General features: G+C 41.7%; 1 protein-coding gene across 1 annotated transcript in view; it reads right to left on the reverse strand.

Annotated features, from left to right (window-relative positions):
* LOC126263381 (neuronal acetylcholine receptor subunit alpha-7) overlaps positions 1 to 19657 on the reverse strand; it is a 327371-nt gene extending 307714 nt beyond the window's left edge. The window contains exons 1-4 of the mRNA XM_049960473.1: positions 19603 to 19657; positions 19297 to 19436; positions 17851 to 17895; positions 1347 to 1456 (exon numbers count right to left, since the gene is read on the reverse strand). Of these exons, the coding sequence (XP_049816430.1) occupies positions 1347 to 1456; positions 17851 to 17895; positions 19297 to 19436; positions 19603 to 19657 (350 nt within the window). The remainder of the gene's footprint in view (positions 1 to 1346; positions 1457 to 17850; positions 17896 to 19296; positions 19437 to 19602) is intronic.
* Positions 19658 to 20071: the final 414 nt, after the last annotated feature.

The raw sequence follows: 20071 nt of genomic DNA on the forward strand, positions 1-20071 counted from the left end.
GGCCCCATTTCGGGTTAGGTATGACAAGCCAGCTGAAGCCATCGCTAATCGGATCCTGTAGAGCAGGAATGTTGATTGCTACGTTCCACCCTCTCTTCCAAATAGTCCCATACGTTTTCTGCAGCATTACGATTGGGTGATTTAGTAGGCCAGCCGAGGTGCCATAGGGTGCTGGAGGGTTCGTCTATCAGGAACGTTTGCGCGCAGGCATGTGACCACGGCCGTTGTCAGCTTGGATGAGAGACTGTCCACCGCATTCTCATCATGAAGATACAGAAGAAAGGTCAACAATTCCTCACGGAAGATGTTGAAATAAAGGTCCTTGTTCGTGTTTGCGGTAACCTGAACGAGCGGAACGACACCATGGTACGTGAAACACCGCCAAACTACCAGAGAGCCACCTCGGGCCACAAATAAGCGTTTCACATACTGCGGCTTTGCCTCTCGGTCAACTGTCGGTGCATCATCTGGAAAGAGTCGAAGTCGCCACTCCTCAGATTACTCTACAGGACACATCATCTGCAGTCCTCATTCTGTGTTGTGCGGTTCACTGAAGACTTGTAGTCTTATGTTCGGCCGTGAGCAATAACATTGTACATAATACAAGGTTTCAAACATCCACTGCATGAAGGTTGCTTCGTAATGTCGGCAACTAGCTGAGATGGACTTGCATTCACTGACGGCAGCAATTCTTGCCGAATTTGAAACCGATTGTCACTGAGAAGACATGACATTCGTCTCTGGTCCCTCTAGGTTACGATCTGTTTTACGACAACTCGTCTTACGCCGTGTTACATGCCTGCGACTTGTAACCGTTCCTTGTAGACACATTGGAAGCCCGCATAGATACATGAACAAAACGAGTAATTTCATTCACGATGTGGTCACGGGCACGTACAACACACGATAGCTCCTTTGTGCCAATCTGACGTTTCTCCACATGGACTTATCTTAAGCGATGATTCTTCACTGACACAGGCATACACCAATTCAGTGTCGTGGCTTACGAATGCTCCAAAGTAACCAGTTTGATTAATATATAGCCCAGTGTGCTTACTGTCTGCGAAGGTAACCTTATTGTATGAATAAGTTGAGCGTCAACGTATTTTGGCAACAAAGATATGTAAAGCTATCCACCTCCAGGATTTTGCAAATTTTGAGAGTAAAGCGGCAAACACATTTGCACTCTTCACAGGTCAAAACGAATGGATGGAAAAGGTGTGTTGGTAGCGCGCAGCATAAAACGGAAAGAAAGTCCTGGCAGAGTTCGGCGAAGTCTCGATCACTACGAGTGAGTCGTGAGTGTTGTGCGCGAGGGCTAGAGGAGTGCACGTCCGCTGCCATACCTGTTGTACATTAGCACGTCTGGCTTCCAGATGCGGTGCGGCGGTATCCTCAAGTCCTTGACGCCGCCGAACTCTGACGAGTTCCACCTGAGGTTCACGTCGTTCCACTCCTGAGGACCAACAAGAGAAACAAAACAAGGTTGCGGGTGAGGGAGCGGGCAGGAGGTTGGGGGCGGCCCGGGGCCGGCCGCCCGAAGCACGGCGCCGCTGACGCGCACGTCGACGCGGCCCCGTGACCCCGAGGCGGCCCGCGCCGTCCCGTCTAGCTTACTTGTCAGCAATGAAACTACTACTCTACACATTTACTACAGCCGATGGTACCGTAACAACGCAAGGAAACACAGCGCAAACGAAGGAGGCTGCTCGCGGGGTGGGGGTTAGCACGTGGGACAGACAGTTTACCTACTGCAACAACGGCTAATTAATACGAAACAAGTTATGTAGAATGATGAATCTCTCACTACTCGGCGGAGTATGCGTTTTGAAATTTGGCGACCGAATAAAACGTTGTGCCGGACCAGAAACGCGCCCAGAACGTGGCCTTTCTGAAGCAATACTCTTACCATCCATCTAGGCGTATGCATTGCCCGAGAAAGACAAAGTCCCCGGGTTCTATTCTCAGTGCAGCACAGTTTTTATCTACCAGGACGTTTCAAGACAAGTTATATTTGTTTACTCGTGGTCATCAAGTCATTGGCGAACGAAATGGCAAGGTAGCTCCCGAAGAAAAGATCGGAGGAGTACTAATAGGTTTCGGGTAGCCCACTGGCGTAAAGAGATTCCGCCCAGAAAGAGTATTACAGAGAAAACCTCAGTTTGCAACGCAATCCTGTAACAACATACGACGCCAACACGTGAATGAAGCTAGAAGTACACGACGAACGAACGAGAAAGTTATCCTTTGTAAACAACAGCGAGGTGTGCAAATATGCGAACGAGTGCTTCGAAGGCCGCCTGAGCGTACAGTTTATGTAGCACAATAGTTGTATTTCGCCATGAGGGTAGTTTCTGGATTGTAGGTTCATGTTCCTGCAACATACCTTAAACGATGAGAGACACAGGATACGCTCTTTCAGTGTGAGTTACGTGAGTTTAATGCCTTCGTAGCTATCTGGCTGTTCGATTTATTTTGCCAGCCACATTACATGAAATGTTACCTTAGCTTTTGTCCAGCTATTCATTTTTTACATTGCGTTTGAAACTTCAACTTCGATGTAACGGAACTTAGTGGAAATCTTTCACCTAGAGTCTGCTTTAATAGTTGCAATAGGAAGCCTTTAGTTATTTGTTACGTATAACTAATGGCATTATCAGTCAATGCTGACAGCTATAGTGTTCATTGTCTAAACCGTTTTCATCACTTGCGTCATTCCCAGTAGTCCGCATTACCTCTTAGCCGATGGGTGCACAAGCATGTAGACTCCTAGTTACCATGTACGAGGGAGTATAGTTGGGCTACGAAGTGTAACGCGACGGAGTCCTTGGACAAAAACTTCCCGGCTAACATGCCGCGTCAAATACGGATAAAATGCCAAGCTTTCGATGACTGCCTCAATCTCCTCGAATCTGACGCGGCAAGTTAACCGAGAACTTTTTATCCAGAGAGTATGGTTCGTTTGAGATTTTCTACATACGAATTTCCTGTCGGGCATTCAGATCCAAATGAATGCTTTTGACTTTCAAATTTGTTGTAGGTTTTAAGGTTAGGTGATAACACGAGAATAAACATCGTGAATTAAAGGAACAATGCCTCTGAAAACCCTTTAGAAAGCGGAGGATTCTCGTATTTTTCAGCTGCAAAGTTGGTGCGGCCATCCAGGAAATAGTTTTGATGTGTGGCTGAGCAGGCTATGAACTGAATTCACAGAATTATTTTTTCCCCCCTTTAGCGTGAACGGATGCGCTTCCTTCTCTGTCCTTGCAACCCAGCGTTCAGTTCGGTCAGCTGATTGTATTGTAATGCATTTAATTCATAGACAATAAACGTCGTCACTTTGAAAATTGCTATGAGATTAAGTTGTTGTTTTACACTGATGAGCCAAAACATGTTCCACAGATGAAATGTCCAAAAGAACTGAAAGCACCCATATATAAATTATGACCACTGCCCATCGCGAGAATGAATCCTGCCTAGTGGCGTTACCCGCACGTAACCCGCAAGGGAGATATACAAGTGGAGCGGAGACAAATGTGGAACTGTTGTAATGAAAATAGTTCCACATATTGGGAAATCCACCGACACAAGCAACATTCACAAAGTACAGATTATTGTTGCCCAGCGGGTGGGAACGAGCATCATGCAAACGGCGATGCTTGTTGGCAGTTTGCGTGCAACTGTCTTCAGCATCTATGGAAAGTGGTTGAAGGGCTACGAAACCACAAGTAGGGGTCAATGTTTTGAACGTCCACGCATTATCGCAGGACGTGGGAATGAGCTAGTTGAAAGCCCTGTAAAATGGAATAGGCGCAAATTTGTGGAAAATCTGACGACAGAAAACAGTATTGGTACAGACACAAGTATTTGGGAAAACGCTGTTGATCGTACGATATTGAACGTGAGGCTCCACATCATATGACCTCTGCGAGTTCTTATATTGACCCAACGACGTCGCCATTTACGACTGCAACGGATACAGGATCATCGAAATTGGACCGTGGATCAACGGAAACGTTTCACCTGGACAGATGAATCTCGTGTCTGGCTACACCACCAGGTCGTTATGCCGTCATCGAGACGAACGGCTGCCCAAAACGTGCAATGCCCCACGGACACAGGTCGATGCGAGCATTGTTATTCTATGGGGCTATTCATCTGGATTTCCGCGGGTCCCGTGGCAGATAGCATGATAACTGCGAAATACTTAAACATCAGTGCAGACCACATGCGTTCCTTAATGCCCGAGGTCTACTTCCAAGGCGAAGGCGTCATCCATCATGATAACTGTCCATGTTACAGAACCAGAATCGCCTTACAATGGTTTGAGAAGCACGATAAGACACTCACTTTAATGTACTGGGCACCAAATTCGCCTGATCTGAACGCGATGGAACACATCTGCCAGAAACTACTGGTCCCTAATTTACGAGGGATGCGTGAGCTGCGCGTGGAAAAAATGGCTCTGAGCACTATGGGACTTAACTTCTGAGGTCATCAGTCCCCTAGAACTTAGAACTACTTAAACCTAACTAACCCAAGGACATCACACAGATCCATGCCCGAGGCAGGATTCGAACACGTGACCGTAGCGGTCGCGCGGTTCCAGACTGTAGCGCCTAGAACCGCCCGGCCACCCTGACCGGCAAGCTGCGCGTAGACATTTACTGCCACGTGCCTCTAGACTCTTACCGAGGACTTATCGAATGAATGTCAAGCAGAATCGCTGCTGTATTGCGTTCAGAAGGTGGACTATTACGCTATGAACCAGGTGGTCATAACGAATGGGCTCGTCAATGTTAGATGTAGGAACTCAATTTCGTATCCCTGTACAATTTTGACTCTAAATGTTCCGGACAAGGCCTATATTAACAATTTTAGGGGAAACGCGATTTCGGGACAATTTTTTGTAATGTCAGCATTGTATTTTATTTTTTGAATAGTATTTATTTCAGATTGTCTTAGAAAGATCGCTAATTACCGCGCCTTTGAATACCAATCAGTTCTTCTAAGAAGATTCTTCGAAGAACTGCCTACTGACGAATATTTACGTCTCATGTACAAGATAGAGTGTAGCAGTCACCTCATGAAGCCTGAAGTATTGGCGCGACATGTACTTATACTTTCATGCTTACCGTTCCTTTTATTCAAGTTTTCAAGGACGCAGCATCCTATGTGGCACATTACAGTAAATATCATCGGAAGCCTGTTGTCTTTTAAATTAATTGGCACTGCTGAGTTAACACGTGTAAATTACAAGTTGCATGTGCATCGCAAATTCGTCCAGTGTAGCTTCTTAACAGTTATTTTTGTGGTAACACTTTTATATGTTGTTCGTAGGAACACTGTATTTGTATTTGTATTGCAGCTTGAGTTAACTCGTGGAGGTATGTTCCGTCTATGCAGCTAATTGAAGGCAGTTTGTTTATTGTCATATGCGTTTCGCTCCTTTTATTTGGGAAGCATCTTCAGCGGCGATAGACAGCGCTGTTAACTCATGCTTGTGGTCCTGGAGATGTATTCGTTAGCTTCAATACTCCAGCTGACTGATATCTGGCGTTCTTTCGCCCACATTTGTCACGTCGCATATATCATTTGCACTTTCCATTTTGTGATCAACATGTGTGTGTTATCAGTGTGTTAACTTGTTTCTTTCCACCTTTAATCTAAGGTTTGTTTGAAACTAATATAGTTCCGGAACTCGATCAACCCTTCAGTTGTTGTTGTTGTTGTTGTTGTAGTCCTCAGTACCTACTGCAACCTACATCCTTCTGAATCTGCTTAGTGTATTCATCTCTTGGTCTCCCTCTACAATTTTTACCCTCCACGCTGCCCTCCAATGCTAAATTTGTGATCCCTTGATGCCTCAAAACAAGTCCTACCAACCGATCCCTTCTTCTAGTCAAGTTGTGCCACAAACTTCTCTTCTCCACAATCCTATTCAATACCTCCTCATTAGTTACGTGATCCTAAAAACAGATAAGAAAAAGTTCTCGAACTGGGGACCAAAAGCGATTGGTCAGCTTATAAGCTCTTAGATAACCGTCACGGAGTGACAATGAATTTATCATCTGATTAATGTAGTCAGTGTAGCAGGTAAATTATGTCCTCTACGTATAATCATCACATATAGTTGCTGACAGCCCTCATATACTCATTTCAGAACAAAGTTTCTGTCGTTGGGTTGGATAACGGCGAAATAAGACGAAGTAACTATGATACTGAAGGAAGAAATGGCGCGTCTAACTGTGAACTTCAATAAATGGACAAATAAGAAGAGTACGTTATGGCATACTTTAAGAGCAAATGGTAAGCGTAAAACTGGTTATGTTTCAACCTGAAACATTCTTCATCTTGACATCAGAGTGCTGTAAGGTGCCCGGCACTATTCCAGCGTTTAGCAGCTGCGGCCGGCAGTATTTACGATTCTGAGAATGAGTTAAGTATGTGGGTATCCTTCAAAGCATTTATTTTCTTCGTGTGTTCTTACTGAATCAAATTTTATAATGGAATACCATTTGGACGTAAGGTGTGAGCGAAACTGAATTTGATTCAAGTTCCTATCCGTGGGGGCCAAGTTGGAATTCCTAAAATAGAAAGCCGGTTAGCTTAATCTCTCTGTGACTGAATATATCAATACGTCCAGCGCACACTTTTAATGCAGTCCATAGTGAAAATATTACCATGTAAAAAATTAGTGTGAGTTGAATAAATAAGCTAACAAGTGACTTAAACTCAATGTAGGCAGCATAAAACGAAATATAATGAATAAATATTGTCGAACAACAGAAGACTGAAAAAGCATTGCACGCCGCGAATATCAGGTAATTCCAGTATTTTCAAGCAGTGACTGAGACGTGTACGGGGATCTGATTTTCTGACAGGATGTTAGGATGCATATGTTCTAAGTGGATAGCAGCCTTCAAAGTACGTTACTTATTAAAACACTGTAATATAATAATTCGTATGGTACTCCATTGTGCCCAGTCATCGTTTATGACATCTGATATTTAAGTGGGCATAATAATTATCAGTCTAACGATTAATGAAAACTACGTCAGCTGTATAATTACACATTTATTGTGCTACAACCGGTTGCACTCTTAAAATATCTGCAGGTTGCCGAGTTGTGCTAAAGTCATGATATCAATGGTCTGCTTATCGTATGCAGTGTCGAAGCACAGAACCAGAAACAATGATCAGAAACATCCTTCCGACCTCCTGGTGGAAGAAAGGCGAGTGGACATGGCATCATGCGTATAGTACATTGCCCAGAATGTATGCAGCATACTGTGTACGCTCGCCAAAGTTCCGCGAAGCGATTGGAAGGATGTTTCTGGTCATTGTTTCTGGCTTTGTGCTTCAACTCTGCATTCGGCAACCAGACAATTTATGTCAAGTCTTTAGTACGCCTCGGCAAGTTGCTGATATTCTAAGAGCGCAGCCTACACAATAAATGTGTAATTATGCAGCTGAACTGGTTTCCATTAATAATTAAAATTTGTCAGCTGTGACAGTCATCAAGATCAAGATTGGCTGTAATTAATATTCTTTTTGGGAAAAAAATATTCCTCAACACAATCTACTCGGCATCTAACGGATATGATCCACCGACATTCCAGCTTCTTTTATCTTCTTCAGAAGAAAAGTCGGTTTCCGAGTATCCGTAATCCACGCTTACAGCACAACTAAATTCTTCGCTGTAAGTGAAATCCCTCACTCCAAGATTATAAAAGAGAAGGCATATGAAGCCGAGGATTCGACTAGAAGCGAAAAGAAAATTTTCCACGTGCGCTTTTTCTACGTTTGCGGGTGATGTATGGGCATTACAAAAACAAGTTTTTGCTTGCCAATGTTGGTCCTTTGTGTATTAACTCGCTATTTAAATGATCCGTAACATAGTATAATAAGGATATGTCACTCTCGCACTTCTTCAAATAAATATCCAATGATTTTCAAATAACACATGCCGTTACTTTTTCTGTAGACGAAATGAGTTTCATTTTCTTTCTGAGTAGACTGATCGTTGCCAACTCGTTGGTTTAACGACACTTTTGTCTCTTGCCAATAATCGTTTAATTTAGACCTACACGAAATCATCAGATATTCTTTGAGCTTGTCCATTAGCTCTTGCACAAATGATATTAAATTCATTTTAGATCATTTTCGGTCTGAACCCATGAAAGGCGAACGCCTAATACACGGGAATTCTTCGTAAGCAGTACATCATTTACGATATTATGTACCCACTGACTTAACTGTCAGGCCAGTCCGCATAGTTGCTTCCATGATTCGGGGAGGAGCGACAGTCCCGAATCGAATCCGCCCGGTATATCGATGACGTGTGTCGGTGCGCTGATCAGCCTGGTTGTTGTTTTTAGGCAGTTTCCCACAACCGTGTAGGTGAATACTGGGCTGGTACATACGTCCCACATCAGGTACACGATTCGAAAACCTCAGGCTTTCGCGTGGATAATACTAGACGCAAACAGATGGGAGTATAATCGTACAATTCACGTTCAGAAGGGTAGAGGGCGGGGGGAACAGGAAGAGTGTCCTGCCACGCTCTACCACTAACGTTGCCAAATCCAGACTAACATGCTGGGCCAGTGAAGATACGGAGTAAGACCAGGAAAAAGAATATTTTCTTAACTGTCTAATGGGTTTTAATGCGATGATCACTGAACATGATGCCCTGAATTTTGTGGAATATTTATTCGGAAGAAACCCCAGAAAGTCGTCTAGAACCTTATAAATCTTCGATGCTCTTGCGGTGGGGTTGGAATTCGTGTATCGGAATAGTCATCCTAATCCGATGTAAGGATCACTCAGGAGGGAAACGACAGCGTACGTAGCACAGATTATGGCTCAAGGAGGTGACGAAGAATAGTAAATAAGAGAATGAGGCTCAGGTAACATCAATATTTTCAACGACATAGTGGTGGAAGAATTCTACTATCTAGTGAGCAAGATTATACAAGATGGCAGAAGCAAAAAAAGAATTGTGTAGGTTCGTGCAGACAAAGATACCTTTCTGCAATAAAAAGAACTTTATTGATAACAGATCCGGACATCCGTATGTAAAGCGGGACTGACTAGTCAGAAAAGGCCGCGCCGCCTTTATAAAAGAAGGTGGGTTTTATTGGGTTGTCAGTAGAGATAAAACCACATTTCAGATACTTCCTGTTTCGCGTTCTCCCCATTTTTAGCGGTCCGCTTCTCACTTTCCTACTATTACACTGTTTGATAAAAAGCAACAGGCAGTTTTTTTTGGGGGGGGGGGGGAAGCTGCGAGGGGGGGGGGGGGGGCATCAGTCTTGTGACTGGTTTGATGTGGCCCGCCATGAATTCCTCTCCTGTGCCAATCGCTTCATCTCAGAGTAGCACTTCCAACCTACATCCTCAATTATTTGCTGGACGTATTCCAATCTATATTTTCCTCTACAGTTTTTGCACTATACAGCTCCCTGTAGTACCATGGAAGTCATACCCTGATGTCTTAACAGCTGTCCTATTATGGGTTCACCTGTTAGTTGATGTATGACTGCTTTATGACTGCTTGAAATCTGCTGGGGACCCCTTCAGTGAAGTATCTGAATGTCTGTGGGTGAATCGCAGACCATTCTTCCTCAAGATGCGAAACCAGAGGAGATAGTGAAGTTGGACATTGGCGTCTGGAACTAAGCTGACCTTGTAACTCATCCTAAATACGTTTCATTAGGTTCAGTCAGGACTGTGGGCAGGCCAGTCCATTTCAGGAATGTTATTGCCTCACAGATGTGGGGTGCTTCGTCATGCTGACGCGAACGATCATCGTCTCTCAACTGTTCCTCTACTGTACGCAGCGCACATGGTGTAAAATTTGTTCACATCCCACCGCATTTAGCGTCTTCCTAAGCGCAATGAGGGCACCACACCCTAACCACGGAAAACAACTCCATACCTCAACACTACCTCCTCCGTTCTCCACTGTGGACACTATATATGATGGTAGGTAACGTTCTCCAAGCATTCGCTGAACCCAAACCCCGGTGTCGGATTGTCACAGAATACAGCCTGATTCACCTCTAAATCACTCGTTTCCAGTCACCTACTGTCCAGTGGCTTCGCGCCATACACCACCTCAACCGTCGCTAAAACTGACTACAAAAAATCGTTGCTTTTGACTAGCTGCTCGACCACAATAACCCAATCTTTTTAATTCCCTACGCATACCTACTGTGCTGGCCGGACTGCTAGTAGCTCTTTGGAACTCAAATGGTTCCTTCTACCGACTTTCATGCGACTTTTTGCAACTGGTCTCCGCAATGCTCAAAGAGCAGTGACCCTCAGTACATGAGACCTGCCTGATCTTGGTTTAGTTGTAGTTGTTCGTTCGCGATTCTACTTCACAGTGACATCACCGACAGTCGACTTGGGTAGTGTTCAAATGTTGGTTGGTTGGTTGATTTGGGGGAAGGGACCAAATAGCGAGATCATAGGTCCCATCTGATTAGGGAAGGATGGGAAAGGAAGTCGGGCGTGCCCTTTCAAAGGAACCATGCCGGCATTAGGCTGAAGTGATTTAGGGGAATCACGGAATACCTAAATCAGGATGGCCGGGTGCTGGTTTGGACCGTCGTCCTCCCGAATGCGAGTCCAGTGTGCTAACCACTGCGCCACCTCGCTCGGTGTTCAAATAACCGTCACAGATTAGTTATCCAGGTGGCATTCAATGGCTAGTCTACGTTAACAGTCGCTGAGTTCTCCTGACAGACCCAGTCTGCAGCAACAGTGAAGAACGGAGGAGGCAGTGTTACGGTATGGAGGTGTTTTCCGTCGTTGGGGTTTGATGCCCTTACTGCGCCTTACGGAGACGCTAAAGGCAATACGGCATGAACACCAATTTCAGCATTGTGCACTGCGTGCAGTAGAGGGACGGTTGGGAGACGTTGACTGTTTGCTCAGCATGACAAAGCACCTCACATATGTGCGGCAATAAAATTCCTGAAATGGACTGGCCTGCCCAGAGTCCTGACGTGAACCTAATGGAACACCTTTAGGATTAGTTAGGAGGTCGGCTTCGTTCCAGACCCCAGCGTCAAACTTCATTACCTCCTCTGATTTCGGCTCTTGAGGAAGCGTGGTCTGCCATTCCTCCATAAACATGCAGACACTTTACTGAAAAGGGTCCCCAGCAGATTTGAATCAGCCGTACAGCCTGAGGGTGGACACACCCCTTATTAAATATCCACTGGCAGACGTCTGGATGCTTTTTATCAAACAGTAATAGCAAGAAAGTGAGAACTGGATTGCTAGAATTTGCAGAGAAGGCGACGGGAGGTGTTTGAAATGTGGTGTTACCTAAGTATGTTATAACACAAGTGGACGGATAATGTACGAAACGAAGTACGAAAATCAAATGGAGAGAGAAGAAGTTTACCTTACCAGATGACGACATCGAGAGATAGTTATGTTGGCACCGGAAAGAGCAGCAGATGGAGAAAGAGAAAAAATGATGGACGTTCAAACACTAGCATTTTTAGAAAAGCACATATGGTAAATGATGGAAGAGACATCAAACAAGTTTAAACCTTCAAGAAAATTCGATTAACTATCGATGGGTCTCACTGTTCGTATCTACGAATTTCCTTCAGCTCAGATTTTATCCGCGCAGTTGTCTAACTGTTTTTGAATGAAATTAACCTGTGCGTGATACCCACATACGTCCGAGAAACAGCTGCAGCTGTTTGATAGTTCGAAGAAAACCCTTTACGCCACTCTTATGGGCAGTAAGGTAGTCTAATGAATTACCCGCTGCTTTCATTACATAATTATTCAGAAAACAAACGGTTATTTACAAGGCAGATAACGACCTCCAGTTTGCAGTACATATCCGAACTGAAATACGTAAGAAATATCGCCTAAAATTTTCAATGAAGTAAAGTAAAGTCATATGGCATGATTCGAACACCCTGAAGGACAGGTTCAACCGCCTGAACTGGAAAGGTGTGCTCTATCCTTTACACCCGTAGGCACCTTTTCTTCATTAAGAGTGAGCGTTATGTGCTCAGTAAAAACCACAAAAGTATTGACAGTCAAACGAAAATTTCCAGCACGTTGCGACATAGTACCTGAGGGACGATCAGTGAAACGAGTGGCACACTTTCAGCTATTGGGCTGTGTTAATAGTTACGAATATAAAAACGTCACTAATAAATTGAATGTTTCATACAATGACGAGACAAGGAACGGTACGAAGTGATGGCAACCCCTGCACTAAAATAAGGAAGCGAATCTTGGACATTTACTAAGGAAAAAAAGAATACAGTCGGCTGAAATGAAATTTTTAATGAAATGTACCATCAGAAATCAAATGTAAAACAATATTATAAGAGAACAAAATACGTATACACTGTGTAAATGAAAAAAATGTAGCAAAGATGCATAATATGAGAGCAACTTATCAAGAGAAAGAGGTTAAAGATCAGTTAAACAAACTAACATGAAAGAACGGGTTAGGATATCCGACGGACAGATAGCGTCAGTGAAGAAGGATCAGACTGTAAACTCACTCCGTGAAGTGAAGAAGAGGAAGAAGTAATTTTGTAAAAGTTTACCAAACCCACTCCTATCAGTCCATGTATGTATTATGTGATTACAAGGAAGCTACCAGAGGAAATTTCAGGACACAGTGTTCAAAGAACAAATCATATCTCAGTCTACATATGATGCTTTTATCACCATTTGACATGCAGTGTTAAGTAACTGATGAATGTGAGAATCTACTTTCGTAAGGTTCAGTGACTCTTCGGTATTCTTTTACTTCAATTTCATTTAAAACCTGCCTTATCTCTTTGGGTAAAAATACAGTTCTTGTGAATATTTTCGGCCTTCTTGTTGGTTGTATTGCCGTAAGTCGTGTAATTCACAAAATTTCCCAACTTTCAACAGCATTGCACTTACGAAGGACATTTCCTTCCTTGTACCGCCTATTGCAGTCGTCCTGATCATGAATAAGCTTTCAACTGAAGGATCGCTTGAAACCTAACATATTTGTCACAGTCATCAACAGAGTGACAAAAGGTTCTTTTTTAATTAATGAATGCCATTTCCAGGTTTGGTATATGTAACTCCCGAAGTTCGAACATGTAATACACTCAAAAACGTTCTGTTATTAGGGCCACTGTCTTCATTTACGTCTCTTTTCTCCTAAAGACACGACTTATGTGTACAATTTTTCTAACGGAGATGCGTGCTGTAAACGGTTTTTTTTTTTTTTTGGGGGGGGGGGGGGCAATAGTGCGCCGATGCATGCTGAAACACTGGAATGGAAGTATTGGATGTTTATCGCCGCAGTAAACGCTATCCCATGCAATTCCTGTTTCGATTATCATCGGAAGGTCGCATTCTCTATCCCTTCGGCTGTGTCGGGGTGGTCACGTATTTGGTTTGTGTTGTAAAAATGCTTGAAGTATCTTCGAATCGAAAAGCGATCACAAACAAATTGTGCAAAATGGCGTTAAAAGTTTCGTCCGTCCGCTGTTCATGATTAGCGTTACAAGGTTTCAACGCTGTGTTTTTCTGCTCTAAGGATAACCTCATGCTGCAGCTGCATCCTAATAGCTGTCAGTTAAATACGCCAAGATGCAGCAACCTGTAATCGCGGCGGCGTAGTCGGCAGGAAGAATTCAGCGACGCAGCACGGACGAATACATTCGCGATTTAAACTGGATTGTAAATTGTGGCTCCGCTTTATTGTGTAACTGCTTCATTGTAGATGTTGTGGTTAAATATATGCTTAATCTCCCTGGTGACTACATCGTGTTGCAAGATGGTCCTATCTTTCTGCCATCATAGTATGTGGTCTCCATCACGATTTATCGCACTGTGTTTCGGTGCAGTTATATTTTTTTTGGAACTAGCTGCACAATACTCTAATTATCGTATAGCTTTGTGTGTTGCGTTGAACAGATAAAAGTTGAACTCAAGGCTGATGTGCTCAAATGATAGCAGCTTTTAATTTTTATTTGAAGTTTTACCACTTGAAAATTAGGTGGAGAGCATTTCTGTGTTTCGTTACTTTAAACAAGCAGTCTCTCAGGAGATCAGCGGGTATCCTTAGCCCTGATTGGTAATACACTGGTCTTGGTCACCAATATACTTTCTTATTCATAACTTCATTTCGTGTTTCTGGATGATCCCGTCATCAAAACTGTGGTATGAAAGATCCGATGCAAGACAAGATATTAACAGGCATACACTAAAAAACGCAGTGAATATGAGAAACGTACAAGTCAAAGTCAATGCACACTACGCTGTCTCCTGCAAAAGAAGTAAATGTATTATTTAACTTCCATACTATGCTGTATATAAATGTTTTATTAATAAAATAATCACACTGCAACAAGGCTGCAGATACTATATTCGAAGCTGCTAGATTGTGAAACAGCATAGTACATAAATTCCTTCCAAAACGTTAAAAACAATGTTAGGTGGCAGATCAAAATGACAAACAGCTCAATAAACATGAACGTTAAAATGTAGAAGGAAAGCAGCGCGGACACTTAGTGTGCGTTTACAAGGGAGCAGTGCCAGTGATGCCCTGTTACCAGGTAATGCTTGCAGCATCGACATCGGTCATTACAATTTCCCCACAAAAATAATTATAATTAAAAATTTCTGACAAGGCCATAGCTGCAATGCTTCAGCCTGCTGTGACTAAACCCACAAATATTGTACGTGTTCGCTACGCCATTTTCAATAGTGCATGCCAGTCAAAATTTCAACCAATCTGCAGAGACGTTTTTTTAACAATTTCACTGTCATATACTGTTGTTTAAATAGTTTGTTGAATTTGGGGTATTGAACAGCCCTTTATTCGCTATATGTTTGGGTTTAATCGTAGCATCCTGAAGCATTGCAAATACAGCCTTTTTTTTTTGGTAAGAAGTTTTAACTACAATTACTGACAGTCTGTGCAGTGTAACTGTAATGGCCGATATCGATGTACAAGCATTACCAGTTACCAGGACATAACTGGTTGTGCTGCCTTGTAAGCACACTTGAACTGTCTGCTCTCCTTTCCTTCCACAGTTTAAGGCTCATATTTATTGAACTCTTTGTAATTTTGTTGTGCCACTTAAAACTGCTTTTAACGTTTTGGATAAAATTTATGTACGGAGCTGTTTCGACTCGAGTCACTTCTTATGTTCAGAATGTAGCAGCTTTGAATGTAATACCTGCAGCCTTGTTCAAGGTGGTTAATTTAACAGCACGCCTTTTATATACAGCATAGCATGTATGTTAAAAAAGGCAAGTACTTCTTGAAACAAGTGTTGTATAAGTTTGCGATTGTCATAGGCGTACTGCCGCTAAGGCCACCTACTGGTAAAACTGTTTACTTTGTGCCACTTCGAACTCGTTGTGTCATTTTGGGCACTGATGGTGTTTTGGAGTGGAGTAGGAGGCAACGGCGGACGACACGCACTTTCTCAGCTTCACTACATTGTTGCAATGTACGTGTATGCCTCTCCACATCGTGATCTGTATTGTGTGTTTCATACCACAGGTTTGATGGTGGGACTATTCCGAAACGCGTAATGAGATGATAAATTAAAAAAAAATGTATTGGTGACTAAGACCACTGTACTGCCATTTATTGTTCAATATCTTCGCATTTCTCTGAGGCGCCTGAGAAGTCACAGTGCACACAGCACTTTCGTAGTGCATATATCCGTCCATGACTAATATCAACCCTTGAAGTGCTGTTAGCCTATGGTGTAACTTGAATCATAAGTCAATACCGCTAGCATGAATTGCGACAGACGAGGGTGGGAGGATTTCACATGTCTATGATGTCGACTGAGATTGCATCTCCGAAATCCGATAATAGTTTCGTATGCATATTTAGAACCAATGATATACCAGTTTCTAACATTAAACCGATCTCTGTTGTCAGAGGAAATTGATGTTATCATACGTAACTGTCATGTCCGGCTGACGGGGACTGAACTAAGAGAACCTAATTACAAATTCGTAAACCTTTTTAGATACGTTTAACGACATGTGCAATATAAGGGACATCCAAGTTATGTTGTGTATTTTAATAATAAAATGTATATTTTTATCAGTATCAGTCATACTTGTCCCATAATATTGTGTGAGTGTGTGAGTGTGTGTGTGTGTGTGTGTGTGTGTGTGTGTGTGTGGGTGTGTGTGTGTGTGTTAGTGAGTGAGTGTGTGCGCATCTGTGTGGTGGAGACCACAATACCGAGCGGCCAAAAGTATATTTTCTTCGTGCGTACGGCGGCATAGGACTTTTTTTTCCCTCGGATAGTTCGCCAATGGAGGAGGAAAGGGTGTTCGTGAGAGGAAAGGAACCTAAGCCTTCGAAATGCACACTACAAAGGCTCTCTAATTACATAACTATATGAGAGATTGAGACCCAGTTGAGAATGAAGAGCTGTCATTAAAGACATAGTCAATGATACTCGAAACGTAGGCTTATTTTACAACATGACGCTGTTCCGAAACGAGAGGAGCAATCAACGCGGGTAGACTCTCGTCGCCAAAACTTCAAACATGAAGCTTGCTGAGATCGGTGTAGTGTGTTCATTCGGGGATAGTTATTTCTATAAACGGAATTTCGGACATGCAGGATATCTTACTTAGAAAAGACGTTAATTAATTCCCGACAGAAAACCGCGGGAAGCAGAGGTCGTCCCTCCTTCGAAGCTTCACTAAGCGTTGCAGGCTAAGCAACTACAGGCCTATAGTTACACTACTTTCTTAACTCCCATGCAGTAGGTGTACGACTAGTCTTGAACTACAAATGCATGCCATATTGCTGCTACTTACCTCAGGTAATACACTACAGATATTTACAATACTATATACAAAGATAAACTTGCAGAACAGAAATATACATCTACAGTTTTAATCAGATATGTATTGATTATTTTTATCGCTTTGTGTTCTTTGGTTTATAGCAGAGGTATTTAAAGTTTGTTTATCTCATTTCATCTTAGATACATACACGAGTCTTCTTTAAAGACTTTCTTAAAATAAGACTTTTAGAAACCCTTTATTTTTTACAGGGATATTTAAAATTATCTTTCAGTTCAGAATTTTTCTTAAAGCCCATCCCATGAAACGTAGTGTTTGCCAGTTCACGAAAAGGCTTCCCAATACCTGAGTAAAGTTAAATTGACGACCTACTACGTTTTTTTATCAAACCGCATCAACGGATATTTTCTACGACTTTACAGAAATGAGTGTGAAAATTGAATTTTTTTCTTATTAAACACATATTAATGCACCAATTTACTGTCTAAGAGGGGTATAAACGGGTTCTGCGGTGTAGTCTCTAATTTGTGAGTGAATTCACATACTAATGGTTTACACGAAGTTATTTAACCACTGATTGTCGTTAAAATGGTAATAAATAGAAAAGTGCATCTACATTGCCTAAGTATACAGGAAATTGTAACGAACGAGACATAATTACAAAATGGCGTAAGTTGAAGCAAAATATTAACAATACGACACAGAAATTATATTTGCAAATATCGGACAAGAATGTCAAGCTACGTATGTGGAATACTTGGCGTTTCTTTTAATATGTCCATGCAGGTTTCATACGCCAAACAAGTGACTTTCTTCATTCTAACGGTTATATCTCCCAAATAAGTTAAAAGAATAATTTAGGTAGCGAGGATAGAAAAAGTTGTGAATAAGCGGAACACAAACTAGTGAAAAGTCAGTCGTTTTTGACGTTCAGCACATATGAATTGAATTACAATTTTCGCTTTGCCTCAACTTTTTTTATCCTCTTGTTTAAAAAGTTTCGTTTTGAGTTAATTGACTTACCAGTTTTAACCATATGTTTGTTATTAGAAGCTGATTCTTCTCATCCTATTAACATGCAATGAGAAGAAAATGTGCTTATGTTAGTTTACAATTGTTACAATGCAAACACCAAAACCATACGCATTGACCTTGTGAGAGAAATGTCTGTGAATTTCAAATTGAAAAGCTTCCAGAGATTAAGACCATCTCTCACAAGCTCGACAACACTGAAGCATTGAGACTTGGCAACAAAAATTAATTTCTATTGCCAAGCCTGCATTACCAGCCTCCAAATTTTTTGTTGTTGCAAATATTGTTTTCGAAAGTGAACAGGGACACAAATCTTTCACGTGAAAGCTCAGCGTCGATCAAAAGTTTTGTATAAACATATTAAAAAACTTGTAGGCCAGTTTTAAAAATCGTTCGGCCAATAGCACAGATAGCCACATTTGCACACGAAACTAAATTTTGTCTTGTTTGCAAATGAAACATAAGTTTTCAGCTTTTGTTCGTTTTGAAAAAAGAGAGGCTGTTAAGGAATTGTTCAATTTTAATGAATGTTCGAGGAGTAATATCGGAGATCGTGACTGTTGCCATTTACGGTAGCTCTGAAAGGATTTAACAATAGCATAAGCTTTAACGTTTATTGCTTCGCTTAGACAGGAAATATAGGATTTTAGTTTGTTCACAATTTAACTAAGTTGTACCATCTAGTTTCGTGAGTAATAGAGGCTTATCGCATACATCCCTATACCAACACAGAACTTACCAAATTTAACCAAGCGTTTGTGGTAAGGATTTGGTTCTTTTCATCCTGTAGAGGAAAATTATTATATCGTTAAAGTTATATTGAAAAAGGCAAAAAGAGAAAAGTTCTTTTCTCCACGATTGCAGACAGATGTCTGCTGAAGTACTCTAAACAGCAAAAATTACAGCATTATTTCCAAAAATTAATTTATTTATAATTTTCTGTTATTTAACGAGTATTCTTTCAGACTAGTTTTAGACAATATGTCTTAAGTAACATGGATATATCAATACAAAATATATACAACTGATTCATCTGGTAACCAGTGCAGTTTCGTTGTCTGTCGAAAGACCACGAGAGCGACGCATTTAAGAACACAGATCTTCTATTCACTGTCAAAAATTCAGTTGTAAAACATGAAAACATCGTAACACATTTAAATAACAGGACTAATGTGCTAAATCAGTTATTTGTAATATGAAATAAATCATATTATGGAATTGAGAAAAACACATGATAAAAGAAAAACTAAATATTTCGGGTATACTCGATACAAAACGAATTAAGTGCTGTTGTACAATTGTCTACGAAAAGATACACAAGCGAATTTAATCAAAGCAAAGTATAATATTTTGGGCATCAAAATAATAAGTACAAATCACACAGCGTGACTTGCAGAAAGTGGGATTAGTTTTGGGACTGGGGAAACAGACACTCACCACGTCGATGATCTGCATGAGGGTCAAACCAAAACTTAGCTGTAGTGGATCGGACTCATTGGCGACGGGCCGCTCCAGGACGTTGTAGTGGTCCAGCAGGGTGTGCAGCAATCGTTTCTCATGGGGCCCCTGGAGTGACTCTGGAAATAAACAAGCAAGGTGCCGAATTAGCCCCAAGTCGTCTGGGAAGCAGACCAAATAGATCGAAACAGCAGCGCGTCTCAATAACGCTGATGGCGTATACAAAAATGTCTATTTGCTCAGTAACTAAATATCGGTGGTAGTATTAGAATTTTTGCAATACACTGGCGTTGTTAAGGGTTTTTTTTACAATTATCAGGCGCCAGAAGATGGTGCACATAAATAAAAACCAGCAGCACATGTCAGTAAAGTTTATACAGCAGCTGATGGGGTACAAACATTTCTGTCTTCAATGATCTGCTGTGTGCCCACATCAGAACATTTCTAGGCAGTATTAGGCATAATATAATGATACTACCGTATACTTTAACTGGGAGAAGTTTGGTGAAAATAGATGAAAACGTAGCGAATGTGGAAATGTAAGTTCCGGAAAATTAGAAAAGAATGTGTCACTATCACATTTCAGTACACTACAGCTGATTATTCTTCTTGACTATCTGATTTTCTGTCATCTGCACTCATTTTTTAAAAGTCTCTTTCTTACTCTGGAGTCCTCAAAAGTGACTTCAATAGTTTTTCTACTTTGGCCATCTGCCGACAATCCAAGATGGTCATGGCTTTAATCATGTTACTC

The sequence above is a fragment of the Schistocerca nitens genome, chromosome 6 (assembly GCF_023898315.1).
Source record: "Schistocerca nitens isolate TAMUIC-IGC-003100 chromosome 6, iqSchNite1.1, whole genome shotgun sequence".
NCBI classification, from domain to species: Eukaryota; Metazoa; Arthropoda; class Insecta; order Orthoptera; family Acrididae; genus Schistocerca; species Schistocerca nitens.